The sequence below is a fragment of the Chenopodium album genome, chromosome 4 (genome assembly GCF_948465745.1).
Source record: "Chenopodium album chromosome 4, dcCheAlbu1.1, whole genome shotgun sequence".
Lineage (NCBI taxonomy): Eukaryota > Viridiplantae > Streptophyta > Magnoliopsida > Caryophyllales > Amaranthaceae > Chenopodium > Chenopodium album.
The window spans coordinates 2,419,785-2,445,249 of record NC_137837.1 but is presented as its reverse complement, the minus strand read 5'-3'; the positions used below and the strand labels follow the sequence as shown (position 1 = coordinate 2,445,249).

Here is a 25,465-nt window from a genome sequence, read left to right as displayed (position 1 = left end):
TCTTTCTTCTCCCCACATTCCATAATTTATGCCAAAAAAAGTTGTCTAAAAAATAATGTGAACAATACACTTACCCTTTTACACTCTACCTAATCTTGCAAAAATAACACTCCATTATCAATTTTTCTTTTATTTATTTATTCATTTTATTATATACTTTTTTTTTTTATACTACGTATAAAAAAAAAGTGAAAAAAAAAAAAATTAATTTTATTGGGGAGTATATTAAATTATTAATTAATAAAAAAAATAATTTTGGGTTTTTGTTTTTGTATGCTGCTAAACTTTAGTTGTACAGTTGGGTGCTTTTTTGTTTTGGCTTCCTCTTCACCACCACCACCATCATCATCTCTTCATTTTCTCTCTCCTCCATTCTTTCTCCCTTCAAAAAAAAATCAAAACCCTAAATTCCATTTTTCCCCCCTTTTTGATTTTCTCTCTCCTCCGATCTTCCGATTCGTCGCCGATTTGTACTGGGTCGACTCAATGAGTCACTCGTTCGATTCACTCTCACTGTAAAAAGTAGTGTTCTTCGACTGTTGTTGTTGTTGTTGAAGTAGTTGTTGTTGTTGTAGTTCTCGATGTGCCATTAATGGCGGCTTCTATTGCTGCATTTGAACGTCCTAGACTTGGTCCTTCGAATACGGTACTGTTTTCTGGTTTTTTTTTTGTAGTATTTTAATTGAACTATGACTTTCTCTTTATTTTGGGTTGTACTTGTTAATTTATGTTTGAATTTGAATAATTAGGGTTTGATTTGGTATGAAATGATTTATTTGGTGTTTATTGCATGCTACATTGATGCAATGGTATGATTTTAGGTATGTTAATTATTGTTTTTATGTAATTTTGCTGGAAATGGAAATTTATGATTTGTTTTGTTATACTAATTGGCACGATTGGGTGATCTTTGTGGTAGTTGAGACCTAAGAAGGGAATTTCTAGATTTTTTTGTATGATTGTCGAGTTCGAATTAATTAATTTTAAATAAGTATGTCTTGCTGTTATCAGTTGATTAATTAATAATGTACTTTGTATGCTGCAAATCGTCAGCGACATTTGTTGTTGAGCACGCTTCAAATCGCATCGCTCTCTGAACAAATCGAGTGAAAATGGAATTGGATGAGAATTTTTTACCAGGGTGGAGGGTTTTTGGGTGTAGAAGAATTCATTCTAAGTTCAGACAAGGATTGTTACTATTGAGTGTGATCGCGTGAAGAATGCCTTCATTACTGGAAACCTGAGTAGCTACTGGATTAGTGATGCCCTGACTTTTTAATCTCGACGATGGTAAATATGATGACATAATTCAGATTACCACTATCAGTCAGTGTGAATCTGTATGGAGGGTCTGGGGAAGTCCAATTGTCATAGTGAATTGGTTATCTTGAATGTTGAGTCCAACTAACTGAGGCTAGTAGAGACTTCTTCCAGACTTGTAGTCTCAGAATACTTGTGAAGAAAATATTCTTTCCCAGAAAAATAAGCAGCAAATAGATTTCAAAGGGGAGTAGTATGCAAATATCACATGGGGTAAGGACTGTTGAAGGAGGTGAACGAGGGGAGTGTGGCGGGGCATGGTTACACACAAGACACAACCTATGATTTTAGACTAGGAAAGCATTACTAAGGACTTTAAGGAGGATCCCAAATGTTGGGTAACATCCATTAATGATCAGTGCAGCTATACATGCTATTGACTTAAGACCTTGCGTGCTTTTTTTTTTTTAAAAAAAAAATTGTTTAACGTAGTGTTCATTATTATTGGTAATGTCGGCTTAAGATTTTGTGACTCAAAATTTGAGAATTGTGATAGAGTTTCATATGGTCTTTAAACATAATTGCTTCAGGCCAATCCTTGCACATATGATTAGTTGATTGCTTTTAGAACAAATACTTTAAAACTGAAGAGAGTTATGTTGTCTAATTTCTACAATAGATATATAAGAAATGAAAAGATTTATGATTAATATACCTCTAGCCTTCTAGGTAAATGTATAGTTGAAATGATTGCTTGTGTCGCCGTATGTAATTCAAATATGTGCAGGATGATCTCATCCTGCCTAAGTTCTTTAGATCATTCATGCTGTAAATATTCCTTTGGCTGTCATTGCCTGCCAAGAGTTTTCTTGGTGGGCATAGGATTCCTAGTACTGGATCTGCAAGTTCTAGTATGGTTGCCTCCTCTCTAAACTGGGAGACCGTTGTCAAATTTCACCTTAGGCGGGATCATATATACCATAGAAAAGGGTGGGAAATTACTTAGAGCTGTGGGTGTATCTAGTGAAGTAGTAATACTTATTATGAAAGTGGGAGAATAGGTCACACTACAGAGTAAAGATCCTCTAATGCTAATTCTATGTTATGAACTTTTTCCTAAGTTGAAAGGAATACTTCACACTGTTTGTCTATACCTATGAGCTTTGTGATTAAGCATGATGCAAAAATCATCTTACAGAAACACACCTTATATAGATATATGAGGGTGGTTGGACCTCTCTCTCTCTCTCTCTCTCTCTCTCTCTCTCTCTCTCTCTCTCTCTACTCTCTCTCTACCTCTTCTTCCTTTCTCTATCTACTTGATTGAAGACGTGGGTTTGTAAGAAAGAGATTGTCTTTCTTTTTTTTCTTTTGCACTGTTTTTTTTGGCTGTATTTGTAACAGGTTCTGATGTGCATAAAATTTTACAGGTTTTTAAGAGTGGACCACTTTTCATCTCATCCAAAGGTTGGTTTATTACCTTCTTTCCTTTTTTTATTCTTTATAGGTAGTGAATTTTGATCCCATTTGGTTCAAAATTTGTGTGCGCATTTGGAATATCTTACAGCCTATGAGAAATCTTATATCTGAACTGGAAAACTAAATATTTTCCAAATTTGGCTCCATGATAAACTGAACCACTATTTATGGCCCCTGCTGACTGGTCCAGTTATTGACGATTAGAATTTTGTTGTTTTTTGATCCTCTTGATACAATTCTGTTAGATTCTGATTCCTGGAGCAACTCTGATCATTATCTTGTTTTGCTGCAGGTTTGGGTTGGAAATCTTGGAAGAAGCGTTGGTTTATACTGACACGCACATCCTTAGTGTTCTTTAAAAATGATCCTGTAAGTCTCATCTAGCTCTTTAATGTTTGGTTGTTACCTCTTCTGCATTTGGTATTCAGTATAACGAATAATATTGCTGGTCTTTCTAAGTTTGTTTTCTTTTGTTACGATAAACTTTATTTGGATATATTAGAATTTAAGTCTTTGAGAGTCATCAGAAGGAACCAAAAAAAAAAATAAAAAAAATAAAAAAAATAAAATAAAATTAAGGCTTTGCCTTTGGTTGGTTTACTGCGCGATATCTCAATATACCTTTGAAACTAGTGTACTACTCTGATGCTAGATGAAGATACATTGTGCTTCTCAACATTTAGTTACGTCTTGGGCAATTATTTTTAGTTCCTGTTTTGATTGTTTCCCTCTTTATTCACTTTCAATGTTGCAGTAAGATTTAATGATAATGGTCCCTAAATGGAAGATGTATTATGATAGATTGACAATTCTCCGATAAAATCTTGTTGCTTCCTTTGTTTTTACCCATATTGTGTAGGTTTGGTTCTGGCCCCTGACCTTTGAATGATGAATAAGTGGTGATTTAAGTTTACTGAATGTAATGTGTACTTAGATATGGATTTACAGGTTATTTTGTTTATTTAAGATCCAACTTAGGAGAAACTTGCCTTATTCCATCCCACTAACTGGAAAATTTCTTAGAGGTTCCCTTTCTGACCATCATAAGAGGATTTTATTTGCTGCTTAGCATTTTTTGGTTGGGAAGGGGTGGCTAAAAGATACTGGTTCTATTTTATGGGGAGTCTGTCTGAGTGGCTTAAGGATTATCCTACACTCCTTGGTGAATTGAATGCTTTTTTTTTTTTTTCTTTTTCTTTTTTCTTTTTCTTTTGCTTTTCTTGTTTGTATGAATTTTGATACCTGTCAATTATAGGTCATGATGCATGTGTTGTTTGATGGACTTTTGAAGGGATAAGTTATATACCTTGGAAGTACAGCTATTTTAATCTTTTAACTATTCATCATGCTACGTCATGCTTCATTTTGGATTTTGGAGTGTAATCTCTCCTTTCCCTGATTTTGGCTGAAGCCATCCCCTCCTTTAACACAAAGAGCTGCTATTCTATTCTACCTTGCCATTTTGTTAGACCTCTCTTTAACTTAGCATGCGTTCCCTTATCATGTAGTCTATCTGTGCTATGATACAAATTGTGATGGAGACAAAATATCTTTTAATGAACTGTGATAGAGACTAAGTAATTTACAATGAATGCCAGTTTTTTGATTCTTGATACAGTATGCTATTTTCCAACAGAATTCAATCTGTACTTTATTCAGTCTTCCTCTCTCTCTCTCTCTTTTTTTTTCCCCCATTGTTTGTGAATTGATAGTTACTTTTTGTGGCTTTTATTAGAGTGCTCTTCCTCAAAGAGGCGGAGAAGTAAATTTGACGTTGGGTGGTATTGACTTGAACAATTCGGGAAGGTATGTGGTTTTTTCTATCGGGACTTTTGTTTATTATTCTCATTGTCTTGCCTTGTCTCAGTCTGAGTTTCTTTTCTTGTTTTGCAGCGTTGTTGTACGAGAAGACAAAAAGTTACTGACAGTACTTTTCCCTGATGGACGTGATGGTCGGGCATTTACGCTTAAGGTACCTTTTGACAGTCACCAAGTTACTATGTGTTCTGTATGATATTTTGTGATCATTGTTAGAATTCTTTTATTCCTGCTAGTAATCCTTTTATTTTTTATTTTTCTGATTATTTTTTATTTTTCTGATTATTTTTTAGGCTGAGACTTCAGAGGATTTATATGAATGGAAGACAGCCTTGGAGCAAGCTCTTGCGCAGGCACCTAGTGCTGCCCTTGTGATGGGTCATAATGGCATATTTCGAAATGACACAAGTGATGCGATTGACGGATCATTTAATCAATGTGTGTATTTGTTACTTCTGTTTAGTGCAATTGGAAAATCAATTTGTTTTCTTTATTTCTGTCTATTTATTTTGAGGTATTTCCTCTAAGAGGGGAGTTATCCTTTTTTGTTTTTGAATGATGGATGTCATTTGATCTATGGATTCTTTCAATTTCTTTCAGGGAGGGACAAGCGCCCAGTAAAGTCTTTGGTCGTTGGACGACCAATCTTGCTTGCATTGGAGGATATAGATGGTGGACCCTCTTTTTTGGAGAAAGCTCTTCGATTTCTTGAAACTTATGGTGAGTTATATACTTGTATATATTTAAAAATAAGACTGTTCATTCCATGCGGGAGATTAAATGGCACTTTTTTGTTCGATTTTGTTAGCATTGCATTTTCATCTCCCAAATTTAAATTCTTTTCTATTTTAAAACTCCTCTTCATAATATGAACAGTGTTGCCACATGTTCTAGCTCAGTGCGATTGCTTTTGTTTGTTGAAGTATACCATTTTTTTATTTCTAATCCTCCGCAACCCCCCCCCCCCCCCCCCCCTCTTTTTTTTCTCTTGTAGTTTAGATTTTATAATGTTACTTTCAAACTCCAATTTAGAACTTCTGGCTGCTGTTTTACAGCCAGATTCCTATAGTTTTTAGGCTATACTAATGTTCATTATTGCTTGATAGAAGGCACATCTTATCATTTGGTTGAGATATTAATGTAATGTATTAGTAGTTGTGTCCGCGGTGAATGCTTTATCTCATGGTGTCCTATTTTGTGGCAGGTAATAAAGTGGAAGGAATTTTACGACAGTCTGCAGATGTTGAAGAGGTGGAGCGCAGAGTCCAGGATTATGAACAAGGTCCATTTTTGGTTTATTTTATCACTTCTGAATATTTTATTCTTATATATATTAGTATTCTGTACTCATTTCAAACTTGGGTTTATATATGTACCTTTTCAGGCAATAATGAATTTGATCCCAACGAGGATGCTCATGTTGTTGGTGACTGTGTGAAGGTGATTTTGAGTTTCTTTATCAGTTTATTGATTCTAGTACCTTAGTTATGTATTATGGCTGATATTTTTCTCTTGGAACATTGAATATTCAGCATGTCCTTCGCGAGCTTCCATCTTCTCCTGTTCCAGCGTCTTGCTGCACTGCATTGCTTGAGGCTTACAGTAAGTTTGTCTTACAGTATATTAATGTAGAAGTATATCTTTTTTTGAACATCTGAGCTGTTTAAGTTCCTTGGGCTTAATTCAAAATTTCAGCTGGTTTGCTAGTTAGATTGTTATGTTACTTCATATTAGTTTGTTGATTTTCTTTGGACTATAATGTGAAGTCTACTGAATTTTTTAGTCATTTTGCATGTTTTCAGGCTTCTGTTGTGCCTTAATATCAAACCTTTAAACCCCTGAACTTGTCTAAACTTAGTTGTATGGATTAAGCATGTTAGTTCTTTGCTGAACTGAACATACCCGAACTTTATTTTTGGGAAGTATTTTTTTTTTTTCAAATACCAAAAATATTTGAAAGGAAAAATGGAGCCCTACCCCCCTTTACAACTTACCTGAGTTTATTTGTGGTGATGTTTTCAACAATTATTTTTTTTACCTGAACTCTGCCGAACTAAATTTATCATTCCTGAACGCAACTTACTGAATCTTAAAGTGAATATTAGAACCCTGTCATCTCTGCTAGTTAGTGCTTTATATCAGCTACATGGATTGTTTTCTTTTATAAATTATCGTTTATTTATTTTAGCTACAACTCTTGGGACATGTGTCTTTCTTCTCTCTTCTTTACTGACCGGTTTCATTCAAAGTGATTGTTGTTGGGGAAACTTGATGTATGTCACCAGTTGACTTATTGTTTACATTCATGCTTAGCTGTTTTGACTTTCCAACACCATTTCAGCTTTAAATTGAAGGAGTTCTTGCCCTTAGTTTTCCTCGCATTTGTTATTGATTAGTAAAAATCATGGCCAATATCTCACATATTCATCTTTTCAGCTTTATTTGCTAAGGATGGTAATATTTGCTGTTTGGTTACTTTTTCAGAAATAGATCGCAAGGAACCACGGGTGAATGCTATGCGATCGGCGATACTGGAGACATTTCCAGAACCTAATAGGCGATTGTTGCAAAGGTGTTTTCTCCATCTATTATTCCTTATTCTTATGCTTGTAATTTGGTTTATTTATGGGACTTCTTTCTACTTTCTTTTTTAATTTTTTTTAAAAATATTTTTAAATCTCTATACTTCTGTAATCATCTGTATGACCTTTTGGTTTACTTTGACTTCTGGAGTACCTTGCCTGAATATCATTTTTGGTACAGCTTCCCTCTCTCCCCTTGGCATTATGGAAATATGAATAATATATAACATGTCAGGATTGAATGCTGCAAAAAGAAAACCACTTAAGATTGTTGCTTGCTGCTGTCCGTCCTCTTTTTCTTAGCTTCTAAAGCATGTTGTCTATTGTAAATGTCTCCATGATTAGTAGAATAAATGGTTTTGGCATTTGTATGGTCACAGTAGCAGTGGCAGAAACAAATTGACTGGCCAAGAAAGAATAATGTCATTTATTGATTTGCAGAGATTTGTTATTTGAACAACTTTAGTATTAAAATGGGGGATAGCAATTTTGCTTGTTGAGTTTCACAACCTGGGCTGTGGTCGACTGATTGTTGGCCGAGTGAAAGATTTTGCTATTGTTTTCATCTTATGTGACAATCTTATCTGAAGGCTAGAATACTATATTCTTCTCTTAAATTATGCATTGAGGTCCTAACCAACCTTTAAGTACATCATTATTGATTATTTTCCAATTCTTCTGTCATTTGGTTGATAGTGATTCAAAATTTTGAGTGACACTAAAACCAGAGATGGAAGCAAATTGCATGAACTTCATACAGCTGCATACTGGTTGAGAGTGTCTATTGAAATTGGACATGAGTGAAACGTACTATGGACTATATTAGATTAGAGGAGTTTATTTGAGGTGTGTGTCTCTTAAGCGTGCTTTTTTTAAGAGTTAAGGTGTTCAGTATCTATTAAGAGATTAGAGACATCGGCATTTCTGTAATCTGTAATGTTAGTTGTCATTCTGGATTTGTGTTGAGAGCATTGCTTATAATTCATATTGATCAAGTTGCATGCTTTATAAAGCATTTTGCAATATCAAAAATCTTGTTAAAGTTGTCATTTCATTGGTTCTGATCAAATTTGTTTTTTTTTTTTATTTTTTTTTTGCATCTCTTTTTGCAGAATTTTGAAAATGATGCACACAGTTGCTTCTTATTCTTCTGAGAATCGGATGACTCCTTCTGCTGTTGCTGCTTGCATGGCACCTTTGCTTCTACGCCCTCTTTTAGCGGGCGAGTGTGAGCTGGATGATGACTTTGATATGAATGGTGATAATTCAGCCCAGCTCCTGGCCGCAGCAAATGCTGCTAATAATGCTCAGGCAATTATTGCAACTCTTCTGGAGGAGTATGAGAATATCTTTGATGTAAGTTATTTTTAGTTTGTTATCTGCTTTGATGCTTGCCTAAGCAATGAGAAGTATTTTTTGACCAAGACTTGTGGGCAGCTCTTGTTAATTGTGGTTAATAGGCTTTTGTTAGTCTCATGCTTCTTCTCCCTTCCTTAATACAATCATACCATAGTTCATTTGTTGGTTTATCTGTTTTCTTTATCATTTATTCTTTCCATTCTTGGATGTGCATTCCTACGCTACAAAAGTATGAAATAACAATCTCTTGAAAATTTGTGGCATGATTTTATAGGTTTAATAATCATTCTGGCAACTTTCTGTTGTTAACAGAAAACCTATCTGCAATCCCCATGCTTAAATGAACAATGGGCGTACGAACTGTTTTTACCCCATGAACTTGGACTCATGTTTTACCACAAGCTGATCTCTTCCCTGGAAGGAAGAGCAACCCTCTAATATGAATTTCTCTCTGATTCTGAATTGTTCATCATGGTTTGATTATTTCTTTATATTCATATAGTGAATGCTTCTATAATATATGAGCTAAATTATTAATTGCTCCTACATGTCTGTCTTGGGCATAAACTTGTGCTGTGTCTTACTTGTTGTGGCTTTAAGCAAGATAAGATATTCTTACATTTTTCTGTCTTATTTATATGTTCTCATATTTATTCTCTTGCTTATTTATTTACTTTTATATTCTCTTGCTTTGTGTCTTACTTGAGTAATATTTTGTGTTATTTACTTATCTACTTATATTTATTCTCTTGCTTATCTATCTTATCTACTTATCTTATATATTCTCTTGCTTATCTATTTACTTATTGTATATATCTTTTTCTCTTTCAGGATGATAGTTTACAGAGATGTTCTATTTCAGCAGACTCTCGGATTGAAAATAGTGGGAGCGATGATTCTACCGATGATGAAAATCTGGAGGTTAAAGAAAATGGGTATCATAATGCTGATAATGGAGCAGATCAAGAAACAGATGATGACCAGGAACGTGTATTGAGTGGTAAACTTAGTGAGAGCAGTGGATATGGAGGCAGTGACCTTTATGACTATAAGGTTCTCTCAATTTATTTTCCTATCAACCTGTTTGAACCTTTGAATGAGCAATCAGACATACTAGAAAGGGCCAAGTAATTAATAAGATCTGCAGCCAGTTCATAATTATTGAAAATTTTAAATTTATGATTTATGTGTCACTTGGCCATGAATGTATACTCTAGCTCAGAATACTTTACTCTATATCTTGTTTTACCTGCTTTTATGCATGCAAGCTTAAGTGTACACATGTACAGTTACTACAGTGCACCATATAAGGTGGCTGTGTGCATGCCAGTCTATAAATTCTGATGGGGTGAAATTTTTAGTGGTAATAACTATTACTTTTCTGTACTGGAGCTGCTGCTTAAATGCCTGAAACGATCTGGTTTTTAAATCTGGAGTTCTATTAATAAAAGGCTATGTCTGTTCACTTACTTTGGTTTCTGTTCTGACATTCAGGTTCAGCCTTTTGGAGGTGATGATTCTGATGGATCACCTAGAACGAATAATGCATCATCTGTCAATTCTAAACCTCGTAGCGATACTCAAACATTGAGGGATTCTAATGGAGAGTTGAGTGAACAAAATAAACCAGTAAAGGTGACTGAAAGCTTGACAAATGGCACGAGCAGTCCTAAGGTAACTGCTGGGGAATCTTATCGTTCAATGGGGGAGATACTGTCATCAATGGATCCGGGACCTCCGCTACCTGTTGCAGGTCTTGAATCAAGTGCTGAAAAACCTACAAGTAAACTCACTGGCTCTGGTGCTAAGCGTTCAAATTTTTGGAACAGAGGCGCTGTAAGCTCACTTTACTTACTTTCTACTAAGCATTTTTGTTGCTAGTATAGCTAAAATCTAAAATGATGCTCTCAAACTTTTATTTTATTTTTCCCAAGCCATTGTGGCAATAATTTCTGATGTTAGCTTGTATAATTTCTTTTCTTTATGGATTGTTTTATTATAACTAATGGACTGATATTGGTTAGCTTTGTTTTTTTCCGTGAATTTACTTTATGAAGTTGATATGAAGCTTTATTTGTTGTTTTTTCCTTTACAGAGGTTGGGAAGCATTTTGATATTGGCTTGTTTGATGTGGGATTATTCAATTAGTTTTAACTGGCAAACACCTATAACTCTTGCATAAAAGCTGGCATTGAGTAGTCGAAAGCTAAGGTTCCCGTTGTGATTAAAGCAAAAAAATATGAATTATTTGTTGTTTGTGTTACGCCTAGAACAATAACTTTTGCTGCTAGTGAATCGACTAGGTTTTTCTTCTGCTATCTTGCCTCTCTTAATTGTTTGTATGTGCTGGATTTGAGTATCCTATTAGCTGATGCATATTATTTTGTTTATAATCTTGAAAAGGGAATATTATCTCTTAAATCGTGATGAATTGGTGCCATCTAGTTTAGATGTTTGAATCTGATGATATTTTTGTTTTCCTTTTCAGGTTCGTAAAACACCATCTATGGAGTCAGTTGATTCCTCGGGAGAGGAAGAGTAAGAGCTCTTTTTCTCTAAACTCCTTTTCGCTCTTTCGTCTTTCTGTAGTATTAGGTGCTCTAGATTTTTGTAGGAACTGTTTTCTTTGTAATTGTGTTGTCATTATCCTGATCCTGCTGCTCTTCTATTAGATTTTACTACCATTGTTGCTTAAAATTATTTTCCCTCCTTTATATTTTGACTATTTTTTTAATTTTTTCAGACTTGCCATCCAGAGGCTTGAAATTACAAAGAATGACCTGCGACACAGAATTGCAAAAGAGGTTTATTGAAAGATAATTTGTTGAAATAGTTTTGCCTGATGAATATAATTAGTTGTTGCTGAAACAATTTTATGTTCATGTCTGACAGGCAAGGGGAAATGCGATATTACAAGCGAGCTTGGAGAGAAGGAAACAAGCTCTGCATGAGCGGCGTTTAGCACTTGAACAAGATGTATGCTCATCTCTATTCACACTCTTTAATCTTTTTTAAGTCTATAATATTGAGCTAAATAGATACATCTCAAATTTGTATGCTATAAAATCTCTAATGACTTGGCAACTTGTAAATTGGAATCTTTTTTGTTAAAGCAAGCTCACCTGCTTCTGCTATTTGGTTATTTAATTAAATTGTTTGATTGATCCTTCTGAAGTAATTATGTTCATCTGTATCCTTGGAACAGTATTGCTGTGATTTTTATGTAGTCTCTTAGTGTTTTTTAGAGAATGTGTTGGTTACTTCTTCACACAAGCTTTTTAATGCCAGGTACAAAGACTACAAGAGCAGCTGCAAGCTGAAAGAGATCTTAGAGCTGCATTAGAGGTTGGTTTAAGCATGTCCTCTGGGCAACTTTCTAGTTCACGCGGTATGGATTCCAAGGTGTGTACATTAGATCAGTCTGTGATTTTCATCTTTCTTCTCAATTGTCACGTGCTTTCTTTGCCATTCTATCTTGGACATAATATTAACTTATTTATGCTCTCCTGAATGTGAAGACAAGGGCTGAGCTTGAGGAGATTGCTCTTGCTGAGGCTGATGTGGCCCGGTTGAAGCAAAAGGTGGCAGAATTGCACCATCAACTCAATCAGCAACGGCAACATCAGTTTGGTTCACTATCTGATGCATGTGACAGGTATTAGAGTATATCTTTGTTTTTTGCTTCATTGATTGCTTATTGTTCATTCTTGCTTTGAGCATATGCAGTGTTAATTGTGTTTTAGTTACCATTCAGTTGATTCTATGCTCATGATAATATGGTTTAACAGTGAAATGGATTCATCACTCATATATAAGCCGGGTTTAGTAAATAAGATTGCTGAAGCTGGTTGAGTCCTATATGCCAAACATTAGGGTTCTGGTCTCAAAGCTTAAGCAGTCAGTTAGTTGCAACAGGCAAGGAATTTTGATTAGTTCTACTCAATGATAGTATGACAAAATTCAAGGTTTCTGCTGGAGAACCATATGATTTGATTCCAACCAAAGTTGTATGAATTTGTGTGATGTGTCGACTAGACTGCTTGCTGCTTTCCTTCTAGTTCCGTTTCTTCCATCAGAGAGAATGGTCATTCCGGAGGCTGGGTTTACCTCTAAGTTTGCGTTTATGGTCATATTACAACTTTGCCAACATTTGTGTTTCTAAATTCTGGGGTTAGGGGTTGGGGGGGGGGGGGGGGGCACAAAAGGATGGAGCATATTTATAGCTACTGAATCTTGTGAAGTTCTGTTAAACTAATTACCCCATTGATTGGGAGTCTGATTTATTAATTACTTGGATGCTGTGTAATATGACTTAACTGTCAATTCTTTCCTGATCTAAAAGGGGGAAGTCTTACTGTAATCATGCTATGTGCAGGAGATTTCTTCAGCAAGACTTTGATAGTACCCTTGCTTTCTGTAATCATGAAAGGAAACAACGAAGTGAGGTATATTCTCCCTGACATGATCCTTTGCTAGTTTTTTGGAACCTTAAAAGATCTTATTCCTTCTTTGTTTTGTTCGTCTCTTTCTTTTTTATGCTTCTTAAATCTTCTCTTTTTTTTTCCTTGTTTTTTTCACTCTTGGTACCACTCCTTCCTTTACAATATTGGCCTTACCTTCATTGATCGCTGGAAAAGCAGACAGATAGTTGGATCTAGGTCATATATGGTAGAATTGAAATGGATTAAATTAATTGTACTAGCCTTTTCTCTTACAACAGTATGGTCATCACACCATATGTTTGGTATAGTGCTTTTGAATAAATGTGGAAAAAAAAGAAACTCCCAAAGCTTGTAAATTGTGTTTTCTCTGCTCTGTAGCTTCTGTCCCTCCTTTAAGAGTGAACACAAATAGCCCATGGGACAATCCCAGTATTTGTTCGGTTTTGATTCCACACTGTTGGCCGAGAACTATTTCCACCTTGTTAACAAGTGTCTTGCAATGTTACGCTTCAGGAGGGATCGCTGCCGCCAGAGTGGAATCACGTCAAGGGACAAGTATCAGCTGCTGGGAGCAGTAGCCGGCAGCCTCGCAAGCAGTTTCTAGAACCGACTAGTTTAAGTGATTCAAAAAGCACCGAAACATCTGCCAACATGTCTTTTGATGAATTTGGTGGTGTTGATTCTGCTTCTATGCCATCCACTTCAAGATTACCGGAGGTAAGGCTTCTGTTGTACCTCTGGAAAGCACAGATATGTGTTGATTCCACACTGTTTCGAAATGTTCTACTTCTGTAACTAAACTTTTTTTTTTTTTGGCAAGTTCAGCCCGAAGTTTGTTTTCAAGCTATTTTAGTCTTGGGGCAGCTAAGCCTTGCCAAAGTTTTGCGGGTTATGGCATTTTCTGGCCTGACCCATTATCAGCTAGACTTTGCTGACATTGATTTATCACACTTGTTAAACTTGCAGGTGTTGGATTTTCCCCGACATCCATCAGCAGCATCATCAACATTAGTAGAGTTAACAACCCGGCTTGACTTTTTCAAGGAGCGGCGATCTCAACTGATGGAGCAGCTTCACAACCTGGATTTGAATTATGGGGTGGCAAACTCCCAAGACTATTTGTACAGACCATCTTCGCCGTCATGGAGCTGACTGTCCACATGCTCAGCTTGAACAATCGAAGAGATAACCCTGTTGTTTATTATTTGTACATCCTTTTACTGATTGCATATAGTTCTCCTGTAATTTTTTTTGTGCTCTACTCAAATGATCTCTGCTTTTGCCCTTTCTTGATTTAGAGAGCTTTGTGTTCTTTAGTTTTTGGCCGTGGAATCGCAGATAAGGATAGTATCTCTTTCTTTTCTCCCCTTCCATTTCTTCTGATTCTAAACTATGTAGAATGGTAGCTTGTATTGTATGTATATCATTGTTTTGTATCACAGTATGAAAAAATGACTCAAAAAAGAGGGAAAAAAATAGACCTGGAGCGATGTATCTAGTATTTTAGTAAGTATTGTAGAATGGTTCTCTTACAATTTGTTGTATGCAACTCTTCATTGTGTGATCCTCTTTATACAAAGCTTTTGGAAATGTTGCAGTTTATTACGGAGTACTCGGTAGTATATGCTATTATTCTGTATATAATTACGTCTGTGTATCTTTTATCTTCATGTAATCAAAGTAATATAAGTACTTGTCAATCTTTGGTACCGTAGTTTGATCGCCTTGTGCAAACTCTGGTTAGCATGAGTTTATTTGTTCTTAGCTAAATAAAAGCCTGTACTCTCATTATTATGATAAATTGCTTTGATAAGCAACATTCTTAAATGGGCCTCTTATTCTCACAACCTAATTGAAATTAATCTTCAAAAATACGTCTGTTTCGCTTCTTCAATGATGCATCAATGATAAGCATCTTCGGATATTGCAATTAAGGGCCTGTTTTGATTGACTGAACTGAATATTTTACGAGAGAAGGCAATTAAAAGTTGAACTGAAAATAATTTGAAAAGAACATACTCTAAATGTGTGTCACAAGCATACATAAATACATTCTATCTAAGCACAATCTATAAATATCCGAAATCCAAAGCTTACCATGTGTACAGTACTACTGTGCATGGTACAACCAAGAGTATTATCTCGTGTTCGTACGAGAATTTGTGTAAACCACAATTACCACATTGACCACTTAAATACTCCGTACTCAATAATGCAATACATATAGACGGTCAATACGGAGTACAATATTATTATACTCGTATTAATAAAATTAAAAAAAAAAAAAAAAGATATGGTACAAAATGTTAAGCAACATAAAAACAATCCACAATGCCCAATAAAAAGCGGCGTATGATCTGCAAATTGAATTTGTAATTGGAAAATTGAAGATTGAATGAAATCGAATATCCACCATTTAATTCTTTTGAAAACAAAATTCCCATCTTTTTCCGTTTTCCTCTCTCTTCTTAACCAGGAAATTAACACGCCACTCAACAACACTTACTTCTTCTTCCTTTGATTGTCGCTTTCTCTCTCCTCTCGCTCATTCTGGTTGCTCTTTTGATTACGATTCTTATGATGATTTTCCCAATTGCCCATGTAAGTCTATTCCATTTTTTTATTTTGAATTGCATGATTTCGTGTGTTTTTAATCTTAATTTTGCTGTAAATTTCTGGGAATTATTGAATGAATGCTTTTGAATTTTGGGTTTTACGTCCCTTTTAGGATTTGAATTATGTGTTTTGTTGAATTGGTAATTCAAGAGAAAGATAAGAGGATTAATTGGGTTTTTTTTTTTCATCAATGTTTTCAATAACCCATCAGTTAATTTTATGAAATTGGGTGAAAATTGATGAATAATTGAAGTGGATTTCTCTTTCTCTATGTGAGGTTTTTGGGTTTTTGAAGATGATGAATTTATTGAATTTATAAACTATTTATTTGTATGCATGTTATCTCTCTGGAATTTTAGATGTAAATTAAGAGAATTTTTGCAAAATTTTGATTGAGAGTAGAAGATGAGTGTTTAAGTCTTTCTTTCTTGCCATGCTTTATGAAAGTCCATAGTTTGTGGTATATTCTCATAAATTTTGTCATGTTCATCAAGTAATTTTCGACATCTCGAATATGGTCTAATTTGGTGTGATCGAGTGTAGGATGACTTAGCTGAATGTTTAAGGTTAACACTTAACATACAGCAGTACAAATAATATGTTGTGAATGAAGATTCTGAGGTAGAAGTGGACCTTGTGTTCAGAAGATTGTGGGTGAATATAAGGTTTTATTGACAGTATGGTGTTGTGTATAAATTGACAGGGGAAATTTTTGATCTGGTGTTAAGGACGTTTTCGCCTCAAGGTTAGCTTATCCCTTTTTGTAGTGATGAGCTTCAAGTTTCCTGATCAAATTCCTAGGAAGAATAGCGAGATGGAGCAAACATTGAAGCCGCCACTAATAGTTACAGAGTCGCCTAAGAATTGGCCATCGATTGATTTCAACTTCTTTGGATGGTCTCTTCTTTCGATCATCCCTTGGGCTGTCAATCTTAGAGATAGATTGCCTATGCCAACTACTATTAATAAAGGGTTGAAAAGACGAGCAAGATCTAGAGCTGGTGATGTGTCATTATCTTCTCAGTCCCCTCAATTACGGTTTAGGCCTTATGTATCTAAGGTTCCTTGGCATACTGGACCTCGGGCTTTCTTGTCTCAGTTCTTTCCAAGATATGGTCACTACTGTGGGCCAAATTGGTCCAGTGGGAAGGATGGAGGCTCCCATGTTTGGGACAAGCGCCCTATAGATTGGTTGGATTATTGTTGCTATTGTCATGATATAGGCTATGACACTCATGACCAAGCAAAGCTGCTGGAAGCTGATCTGGCTTTTCTGGAGTGCTTAGAGAAGACTCGAGTGCACACTAAGGGGAATAAGCACGTTGCTCATGTTTATAGAACAATGTGCACACAAGGTACTTCGCGTTTATGTTTTCTTACACTTTTCTTTTAACTGTTGATTGTTGACCTATTCTTGATATAATTGCTGGTTGATTTTGCTGGCAGGTCTCAGGAACATCCTCATACCTTACAGAACATATCTCGTGAAGTTTGGATCAGGACAACCTCTGCTTCAATTTGGATGGCTGAGCAATATTAGGTGGAAAGGATGGAGTTGGCGGGCAAATGTGAAGATGGAATGAACAATCATACATCAAATTTCGTAGTTAAGTTTGTTTATAATTGTGGTGCTGTCCTTTACGTTCTGTACATACTAAAGCATTGCAAACTTTTGTTTTAATCTGTTGAACTGTTTGAGAGGTCTCAGCCTAGTGTCACTAGATAGATTATGGTAGTTATCTGCATCTGAAGGTGGATGTTGCATGTTTGTTGTAGGCTTGTAGCTAATCGAGGAAATGATTTCTCGTACTGTAAATACACTATCAATATATTCATATATATTACGAAGTAAAATAGTTTCAAGTTCATTGGTAGTTCTGTACTCCCTCCGTTCTAGTTATGTACAAAAGTTTACAGAACCCAGCGTATGATCACTCCAAAAGGCAGATGCAACTGCAGCACGATCGATAGCAACAGTTTGACAGCATAAATCAGAGTTGTAGGAGCTCAACTTTATGTTCAAGTCTCCTGAAAACATCGTCAAGTGACTCGAGTTATACCCTACTCTGAAAACCTTGTCTGCAATTTTGCTCAGGTTGAGAGTTTTTGTATCTCATTTTCCAAATGATTTGTTATCTCTTTAATTTTAAGATTATTAGGTTGGTAAGGCGTTACTCTATGACTTTGTTTGAAATTTATTTGACTTTTTCCTTCCAATTTTATGAGTCATTGATCTATCTCTTCCCTTATCTTTATTTATTTATTTATTTGGTAAAAACTAACTCTTTAATGTTTCTTTTTTTTTTTTTTTTTTTTTTGAAATACACTACGTTTTACTACCTCCGTTACACATTATTTGCATCGATTTGACATAAAGTAAAGAGGGAAAATGTCTAATCGTAACCATTGCAAATAATATAAAAGGTGTATTTTCTCTAGTATCATTAGTAGGAAGATATTTATATTATTTCAATAATGAATCTGGTAGAGTATATAAATCGATCGTGAATTTCAACCAACATCTTAAGCTGTCCTCTGACAAATTAACAATTATTTAATAATTATATGTGTAACAGTGTGAGATAAAAAAAAAAATGTATCACCACCATTCCTAATTTCTTGTACTTTAAAAAGTCAATTAATCTTGAAAAATTGAATAAATAAATTTAACTATATTTATTTTAATCAATCAAAATATTATATATATATATATATATATATATATATATATATATATATATATATATATATATATATATATATATATATATATATATATATATAAACGAACATTATGTATATATAACAAATTTATAACATACTAGTTTTGTGTTGGAGTTATAATTAATTGAACCATTAAATATACTCTATGTGATAATTGACACATTTGACTTTTTTTACCATTCATATACTAACTTTGACCCTCATTTATTATTAACATATAAAAAACAAATTTAATCATTAAATATACTCGTATTGTTAAATAACTAAATAGTGCATTGACATATGTGTCAAGTTTGACTGCGTCAATTGTTCAGGATTGGAGGGAGTAGTGTCGATTGTTTTGAAACAGAAGGAGATGGAGGAATGTATATACTTTCTTTATTCTACAATAATTGACACAGTCAAACTTAACACATTTAAATAAAAATCATATGGACTAAAAAATATTGATATTACGAAACAATATATCAAAATCTGTTTTAAAACATTTTATAAGACTATAGTCGAAGTTAAAAAATTAAATGTGTTAATTGTTATGAAAGGAAGAGTAATTTTTGATACAAGTAATTATTTGCAAAATTTCTTACAAAAACGTGGTATCTTCCGTCTCTTAAGGTTTTGTGAGACCTGAGGCTCTGAGTCTTTTTCCCCCAAATCTCTCACATTATTCTCTCTCTAAGATTGACCCACCAATACAATTTCTACCCTTTTCTCTCTCTACTTCACCTTCCATTCTGTCTCTCACCACTCTTCCTCCTTCTTGGGGGGTAAGTTATTCTACTCTTATCTTCTTCAATTTCTTGTTTTTGATTTCTGATTGTCTAATTATTTCATGGGTCGTTGTTGTTTTTCATTGACATTGTTGGTTTTTTATGCTATTTGATTTTTTTTTTCCCCTTTAATTGTTGGGTTCCCAATTGTCAATTATGTAAAATTTCCCTAAAATTTGGGGTTTTTTAATAATTAATTTGTTAATTGGATTGAGCCCTTTTCTGGGTTTATGGATTCTTATGTGGGTTTACATTATATTGATGAAAGTGTTGATTTTTGCGTTGAAATCAATTTTGGGTTGATCGGTTCCTTTACTTTATGTCAAGACTTGATTTTTTTATATCTTGCTTATGTTGGGGTTTTTGTTCCATGTTTGTTGAAATTAGCATTATCATCAATTTTGACTTGTTCAGGTTCTAAAATATAGTTTTAGTTTGCTTAATGTATATGGGGTTCCATCTGCTGCGGTGTCGGATTAGTCGCTAATATAGGTTTGGGCTATGAGAATGAACTTGCGATCATTGAATGGAGGTGTTGTGCAATCTGGGTTTTTGAAGCCTGATAGGGTTTAGTAGGTTGTGGGTTTTAATTTTGAAGTCGTGTTATGAAACACCAAGTTGATTAGTATTGAATTTGATGATGAATTGCCTAGGGTTGCAAATATGTCGGCCTTGTTGGTAATTCTGATTGATATGTAATTGTGTTATTCTAGGGCTTCCAATTATGCTGAGTTGCCAGCATTTTCATGATTTTAGCACTTGTGAAGTTTGAAAACTTATTTTTCTTAGAGTTTGGATAGGTAATTGCAAATTTAAAGTTGGCTTTAATCTCGGCTTGGATTGATACTGTTAGTTTGTTAGTTCAATAGGACCCTTTTCAATGTCTTGCCGAATCAAAGTCCAATAACTTAGACTTGTTAGAAATTGTTTGGAGTTTTCTGAGCTTTTTAAGGCATCAAATATCTGCTGTATTGGCTTTCAATATGGTTAATTGTTGTGGAGGTTCAGCACCCCCACCCCCACCCCCATCCCTCAAATGCTCTGTCGAGATGTTTGTGATGGTTTTGTTTAAATTTTATGATCAGGGTTAATGTTGAGTGAAATCGAGATAGTCATTATTGATGGTTGTTCAGATGGAAAAGACACCTAATTCAGCATCAAAGGAACGTGCTCTGCAGTTATATAACAAGGTGTGTTGTTATGTCCTTCCATTTTCAATGCTTTACAGTTGTGCTTCTCTCCATTGTCAGATATTGCTAATCGTGAGCCTATTAATGTGCATGTGCTCCTTTTCTTGTCTGTTAATGCTTTTGTAATTGGACATGAAGTCTTATGTCAGATACTTTTCAATTTTTCATGCTGTTTATTATATTACCTTATGCACTCTGAAAATTCATTTCCTGTAGAACATTGAGTTGGAAAAGAAGCGGCAGAAGTCTCTCCAGGCTAAGATTCCATCTGATCCTAATGCTTGGTATCAGATAAGAGAGAACTATGAGGCAATAATTCTTGAAGATCATGCCTTTTCTGAACAGCATAATATTGAATTTTCCCTATGGCAACTTCATTACAAGCGAATTGAGGAATTCAGAGGACACTTCAGTGCTGCTCAAGCTTCTGTGCGATCATCTGCAACTAACAGCGGGAGAGCTCCTCAAGTACAAGACAGAATAACAAAAATCCGTGTTCAGTTTAAGGCCTTCCTATCTGAGGCTACTGGCTTCTATCATGACTTGATTCTTAAAATTAGAGCGAAGTATGGTCTCCCTTTAGGGCATTTTACTGAAGATTCAGACAGTGATACTGTTATGGGAACTGACACTGCTAAGTCATCTGATGTGAAGAAGGCACTAGTTTCTTGTCATCGTAGTCTCATTTATCTAGGTGATCTTGCACGTTACAAAGGTGTGTATGGGGAGGGTGAATCTAGAGTTCGTGAGTTTTCTGCAGCGTCAAGTTACTATCTGCAAGCTGCGTCTCTTTGGCCATCCAACGGCAATCCACATCATCAGGTTTGTCATCTTATCTATATGATTGTTGGTTCTATTTTTCTTATTTCTTTGATAGTAAATTTTTTTCTTAATATTGTATAGATTTTTGTTTGATTTCTAAAAATTATTTATCCTGGGTCAATGTTGTCTTGTCAGCTTGCAATATTGTCTACATACTCAAGTGATGAACTGGTGGCTGTTTACCGTTATTTTAGAAGTTTGGCTGCTGAGATCCCCTTTCCAACTGCAAAAGACAATTTGGTTATTGCATTTGAAAAGGTACAAAAATGAAACCACTCACATACTACATGTAAACATATGGTGCTTTAATTTAAGTTTTCATTCCTCTCATTGGATGTATTTGGTCAAGCACTCAAGCTTGAGGAGTGAGGTGCTTTTGCTTTATTTGTTTTCTCTGCTATGTGCTGGGTTTCACTTGGATGGATGTTTGTTTAAAACAGTGGATAAGTATCTTCCTATCATTTATAATGTTCTCATTACTTCAAGGATTTGTATGTTATGAATCTCATGATCCATCTCTTGAAATGCCTTCCAAGGTTTCCTCATTTTGATGAGATTTTTACTACTATTTTGTTTTTTTGGTTTTCTTGATAAGGAATAAGCTAAGTATTGTCTATCATCACAATTTAATTCATTTTAAGCATTGAGGCAGGGGTAAATTTGTTACTCCATGTTAGCTGGTTGAATGATTCTAATAGAGTTTGTTTCTGATATGATATTTGGGATTATTACAGAATCGTCAAAACTATAATCAGCTGATTGAGACAACAAAGACCAATGGGGACAGAGAAGTTAGTGTCAAGGAGAAATATAAGGAATTCTGTACCCAGTTTGTCCGGCTTCATGGCATTTTATTCACTCGTACTAGGTACTTAATTTTGCATATATAAGGTACGACAAACAATCATTTTAGTATCTTCTAATTTTTAATCACTTCTTTCAGCATGGAGACATTTGCTGCTGTTCTTTCTTCAGTAAGAGGAGTATTTCATGAGCTTCTTTCTTCTGGAGCAGAGGAAGAGTTGAATTTTGGCAAAGATGGTATGGAGAATGGGCTTGCCATTTTGAGACTTGTGGCTATCCTCATATTCACAGTTTATAATGTGAGTAAGAAGAATGAAGGTCACTCTTATGCTGAAATCTTACAGCACAATCTTCTATGTGATAATGCTCGTAACGTTACTTTTGAACTTATGAGTCTTATTGTCGAGAGATCTGTGCAACTTCATGATTCTTCATCTAGTTTCCTTCTACCTAGCATTCTGGTATTTCTCGAGTGGTTAGCGTGTTATCCAGAATTCGCAGCTTGCACCACTAATGAGAAAAAACCAAGTGCTGCTAGATCGTCATTCTGGAAGCATTGCATAGCTTTGCTTAATAAGCTTCTATCCAGTCGTCTGGTTGCAGCTGATGATGATGGGGATGAAACTTGTTTTACTAACATGACCAGGTATGATGAAGGGGAGACTGAAAGTCGACTTGCTTTGTCAGAGGATTTTGAGTTGAGGGGGTTTTTGCCCATTCTTCCTGCACATAGTATTCTAGATTTTTCAAGAAAGCAGTTAATCAGTGTTGGTGGTAGTAGTAAGGAAAAACGAACTCGAGTAAAGAGAATCATTGCTGCAGGCAGAGCCTTGGTTAGTGTAGCAATGGTTGATCACAAGTCTGTGTCCTATGATTCAAAGGTGAAACAATTTGTTATTGGAGTTCAACTGCAAGTATCTGACAATAGCATGCCGAGTTCCTATATGGGGTTAACTGAATCACCTTCAACTGAGCAAGTGGTTACAATGTCATCTGTTAATTCTATGACAATGAAAGAGAATATTCAGCAATTAGGCGAAGGAGATGACGATGATGAAGAAATTGTTTTTAAGCCAGCACTTGTTGAGAAGCAGATGGATGCCACTGGACCAACTTGGATCTTTAATGAGGAATTAAAGCAGGGAAGGAGTACCCCACCTGTATCCAGCGTGCACTATCAACAGGCTACGTCAGAACGTATTCCGCCATCTGGCAATGTTGCTTCACAAAGTTATCCCGTGAGGGATATGCATGATTCACGATGGCTCGTTGAACAGCAAGCTTCACTTGCAGATGGCATAAACAGATTGAAGTTCATGGAAAATGGCCATGTATCGAATTCTGAATTGAAAGGAAGTTTGGGTATCCTGGGTGCTGGTTCACATTTGCCTCCCCAACCATCTGCTAGTTTTATGGATACTGCTATCTACTCAGATTACAGAAGAGCTCCAGAAGTTATGCACTCATCCAAGATGGATTATTCTGCATTTCCTGAAGTGTCTACTGATAATATGTCTGTAAAGCCGCCATCTTTCTCTTCAGCAGCATTTAAAAGTCAAGTGGGCCGTCCTGTTAGGCATCTTGGGCCTCCACCTGGTTTTAGTCCTGTTCCACCGAAACATGTTAGTATGCCTATGTCTGGTGTGCCTGGGAGTAATGGATCTTTAGTAGTTGACGATTATAGCTGGTTGGATGGTTATCAGTCTTATCACATGCCGCCCTCAGTAAGTAATATAGGGCCCAATCATGCTAGTAATAATGTTTTACATGCCAACTCCCAGTTCTTAACTACTATGAATAGCTCAAATGGAAATACTGGCTTGCCATTTCCTGGAATGCAAGCTCCTGCTGGTCAGTTTCAAGGGGGGAACCCGAAAAACTATCCAGATTACCAGCCTTTCCGAAATCTAAATCACAACCATGAGCAAAAGTTGCTTGAACAACAGCATGTTATGACTGGGAATCACCAGTTCACTCCTCAGCCAGAGCAGTACCAAGGACAATCCCCCTGGACTGGTCAGTATCGTGTGTGAGATCACTTTGGTGGTGTTTTGCGATGTGGATGGTGAGTATAAGTCATTGCTAAGTGATGGTTCTTTGGCATTGACCTAAATCATACATGCTGAATTGCTGACTGTCATTTCCTTCTTTTCAAGGCCCGGAGATTGAATATGATGAATATCCTGTCCTGCATTACTTTGCCAAGTGCACACCCCAGCTATGTACTGTTCTCACTGTTTTTTGGTGTACAAGGTGATGGGTGGTGTAAGGTGTCCAGCGAGGACTAACTGCCAAACTTGTGAGTAAACTCCTTATATACTACCATCAACATAATTTTATGTTCTTTCATTGTGGTTTGTTTTTCAAGTGCTTCAGTTCATACCAGGTTGACATTTAAGCTACTCTAAATTATTGATATGCTCTGTGCTTCATTTCACTTCAACATTCTGTTTTGGAATTTCATACTTGACTGCCTTCAATATTTATTATCTCTTTGCAGCGAATGCAAACCTCCACTAAACTTTATTGCTATTGACAACACATTTTTGTCATGCAGATTCTGCCGCTTCCTCTGGTGGGAGGAGTGATTAAAATGGCTTGTTGCAAACTAAATTATTTTTGTCGCCATCTTTTCCCCTTTTGACCATGATATATCCCGGTTGATTTGGTCACTCGATGGATGATAAATTACATAGAAAACTGCTGTGTTTGGTCAAGCAGACAGTTGTCCAGTGTTGATGCTTGTCATAGTTTTCTCGTCAGTTGGCTGCTGTTACCGGAAGATGGCTGGAACTAGTGTTCTCTTCCTGGAGTTTCTGAAACACTGATGGTTGTGTTCTGGAGGCTTTTGTTGGGAGTTGTGATGCATAATTGGAGGGTTTGTGAAGAAAACATATCACCTCTGATCTTAGGGGTTGCTCAAAATAATCATCAGGAAAACTGATGAAGTTTCTTGCTTTTATGTGTGTTTGTGTTATTTGAAACTTAAGTATGTTGTTTGAACCAAAAAACTTGTGTATTTGAATTCTGAAAACCTCCTGTTTGCTAAGCTATATCAAACTTTCTATAAGATATGCAATAAAACAGCTATCTTTTGTTCTCTCTCGGGCTCTCGGTTTCCAACTTCTAGCCCCATAGGTGATTTTACCGAACCAAGTCTGCTGTTTGGTGTGGGTGACTGCTGTTTAATGCCGTAAAATGGTCTGTTTCATTCATTTGATTTTGATGATTAGAGAAAAATGCATAGAGCATACTGGAGTTTTCAGAGAAGTTTCTACTTGAGAAAGCTATCACATTAATAGGATATTGTAAGATTATGTTTCATTTTACACATTAATCAACAATTCTGGTCAATAATTTTCAGTTTTGGATACATGAAATCAAATTTAGATAATATGATTAAGTAGACAAGTAGAGGATCATACTAAAGACAGTTAGTGTTTACTATCTTTGTTTATTTTAAATCATTTGTTTTAAGAGGTAGATTGATTCATAAATGAGAAGTTATACGACATTTAACCAAATCAAGAAGATAGACAATAAATAAAACGACAACGTGACCCCCATAAATACAAGGCTCAAGCTAGGCAAAACGACAT

At 35.5% G+C, this 25,465-nt stretch overlaps 3 protein-coding genes across 3 annotated transcripts; all 3 read left to right on the top strand.

Annotated features, from left to right (window-relative positions):
- Nucleotides 1-338: 338 nt before the first annotated feature.
- LOC145628505 (rho GTPase-activating protein 7-like) lies at nucleotides 339-14,556 on the top strand. The gene is made up of 22 exons (XM_081680817.1): nucleotides 339-646; nucleotides 2,691-2,727; nucleotides 3,032-3,108; nucleotides 4,475-4,545; nucleotides 4,633-4,711; nucleotides 4,851-4,995; nucleotides 5,158-5,277; nucleotides 5,762-5,839; nucleotides 5,942-5,997; nucleotides 6,090-6,159; nucleotides 7,042-7,129; nucleotides 8,252-8,495; nucleotides 9,330-9,551; nucleotides 9,993-10,334; nucleotides 10,987-11,036; nucleotides 11,242-11,302; nucleotides 11,391-11,474; nucleotides 11,787-11,900; nucleotides 12,017-12,153; nucleotides 12,874-12,943; nucleotides 13,454-13,657; nucleotides 13,907-14,556. Exons 1-22 carry the CDS (start codon nucleotides 593-595, stop codon nucleotides 14,090-14,092), a joined length of 2,589 nt encoding a protein of 862 aa, XP_081536943.1. The 5' UTR covers nucleotides 339-592; the 3' UTR covers nucleotides 14,093-14,556.
- A 763-nt stretch (nucleotides 14,557-15,319) lies between these two features.
- Nucleotides 15,320-17,424, top strand: LOC145628504 (uncharacterized). The gene is made up of 3 exons (XM_081680816.1): nucleotides 15,320-15,541; nucleotides 16,260-16,911; nucleotides 17,003-17,424. The coding sequence occupies exons 2-3, from the start codon at nucleotides 16,326-16,328 to the stop codon at nucleotides 17,137-17,139; spliced, it is 723 nt and encodes a 240-aa protein (XP_081536942.1). The 5' UTR covers nucleotides 15,320-15,541; nucleotides 16,260-16,325; the 3' UTR covers nucleotides 17,140-17,424.
- Nucleotides 17,425-18,893: 1,469 nt separating this feature from the next.
- Nucleotides 18,894-24,966, top strand: LOC145628503 (nonsense-mediated mRNA decay factor SMG7-like). Its single transcript, XM_081680815.1, has 8 exons — nucleotides 18,894-19,047; nucleotides 20,136-20,240; nucleotides 20,457-21,062; nucleotides 21,198-21,320; nucleotides 21,797-21,930; nucleotides 22,006-23,931; nucleotides 24,023-24,165; nucleotides 24,424-24,966. Exons 2-6 carry the CDS (start codon nucleotides 20,172-20,174, stop codon nucleotides 23,897-23,899), a joined length of 2,826 nt encoding a protein of 941 aa, XP_081536941.1. The 5' UTR covers nucleotides 18,894-19,047; nucleotides 20,136-20,171; the 3' UTR covers nucleotides 23,900-23,931; nucleotides 24,023-24,165; nucleotides 24,424-24,966.
- The last annotated feature ends 499 nt before the right edge of the window (nucleotides 24,967-25,465 follow it).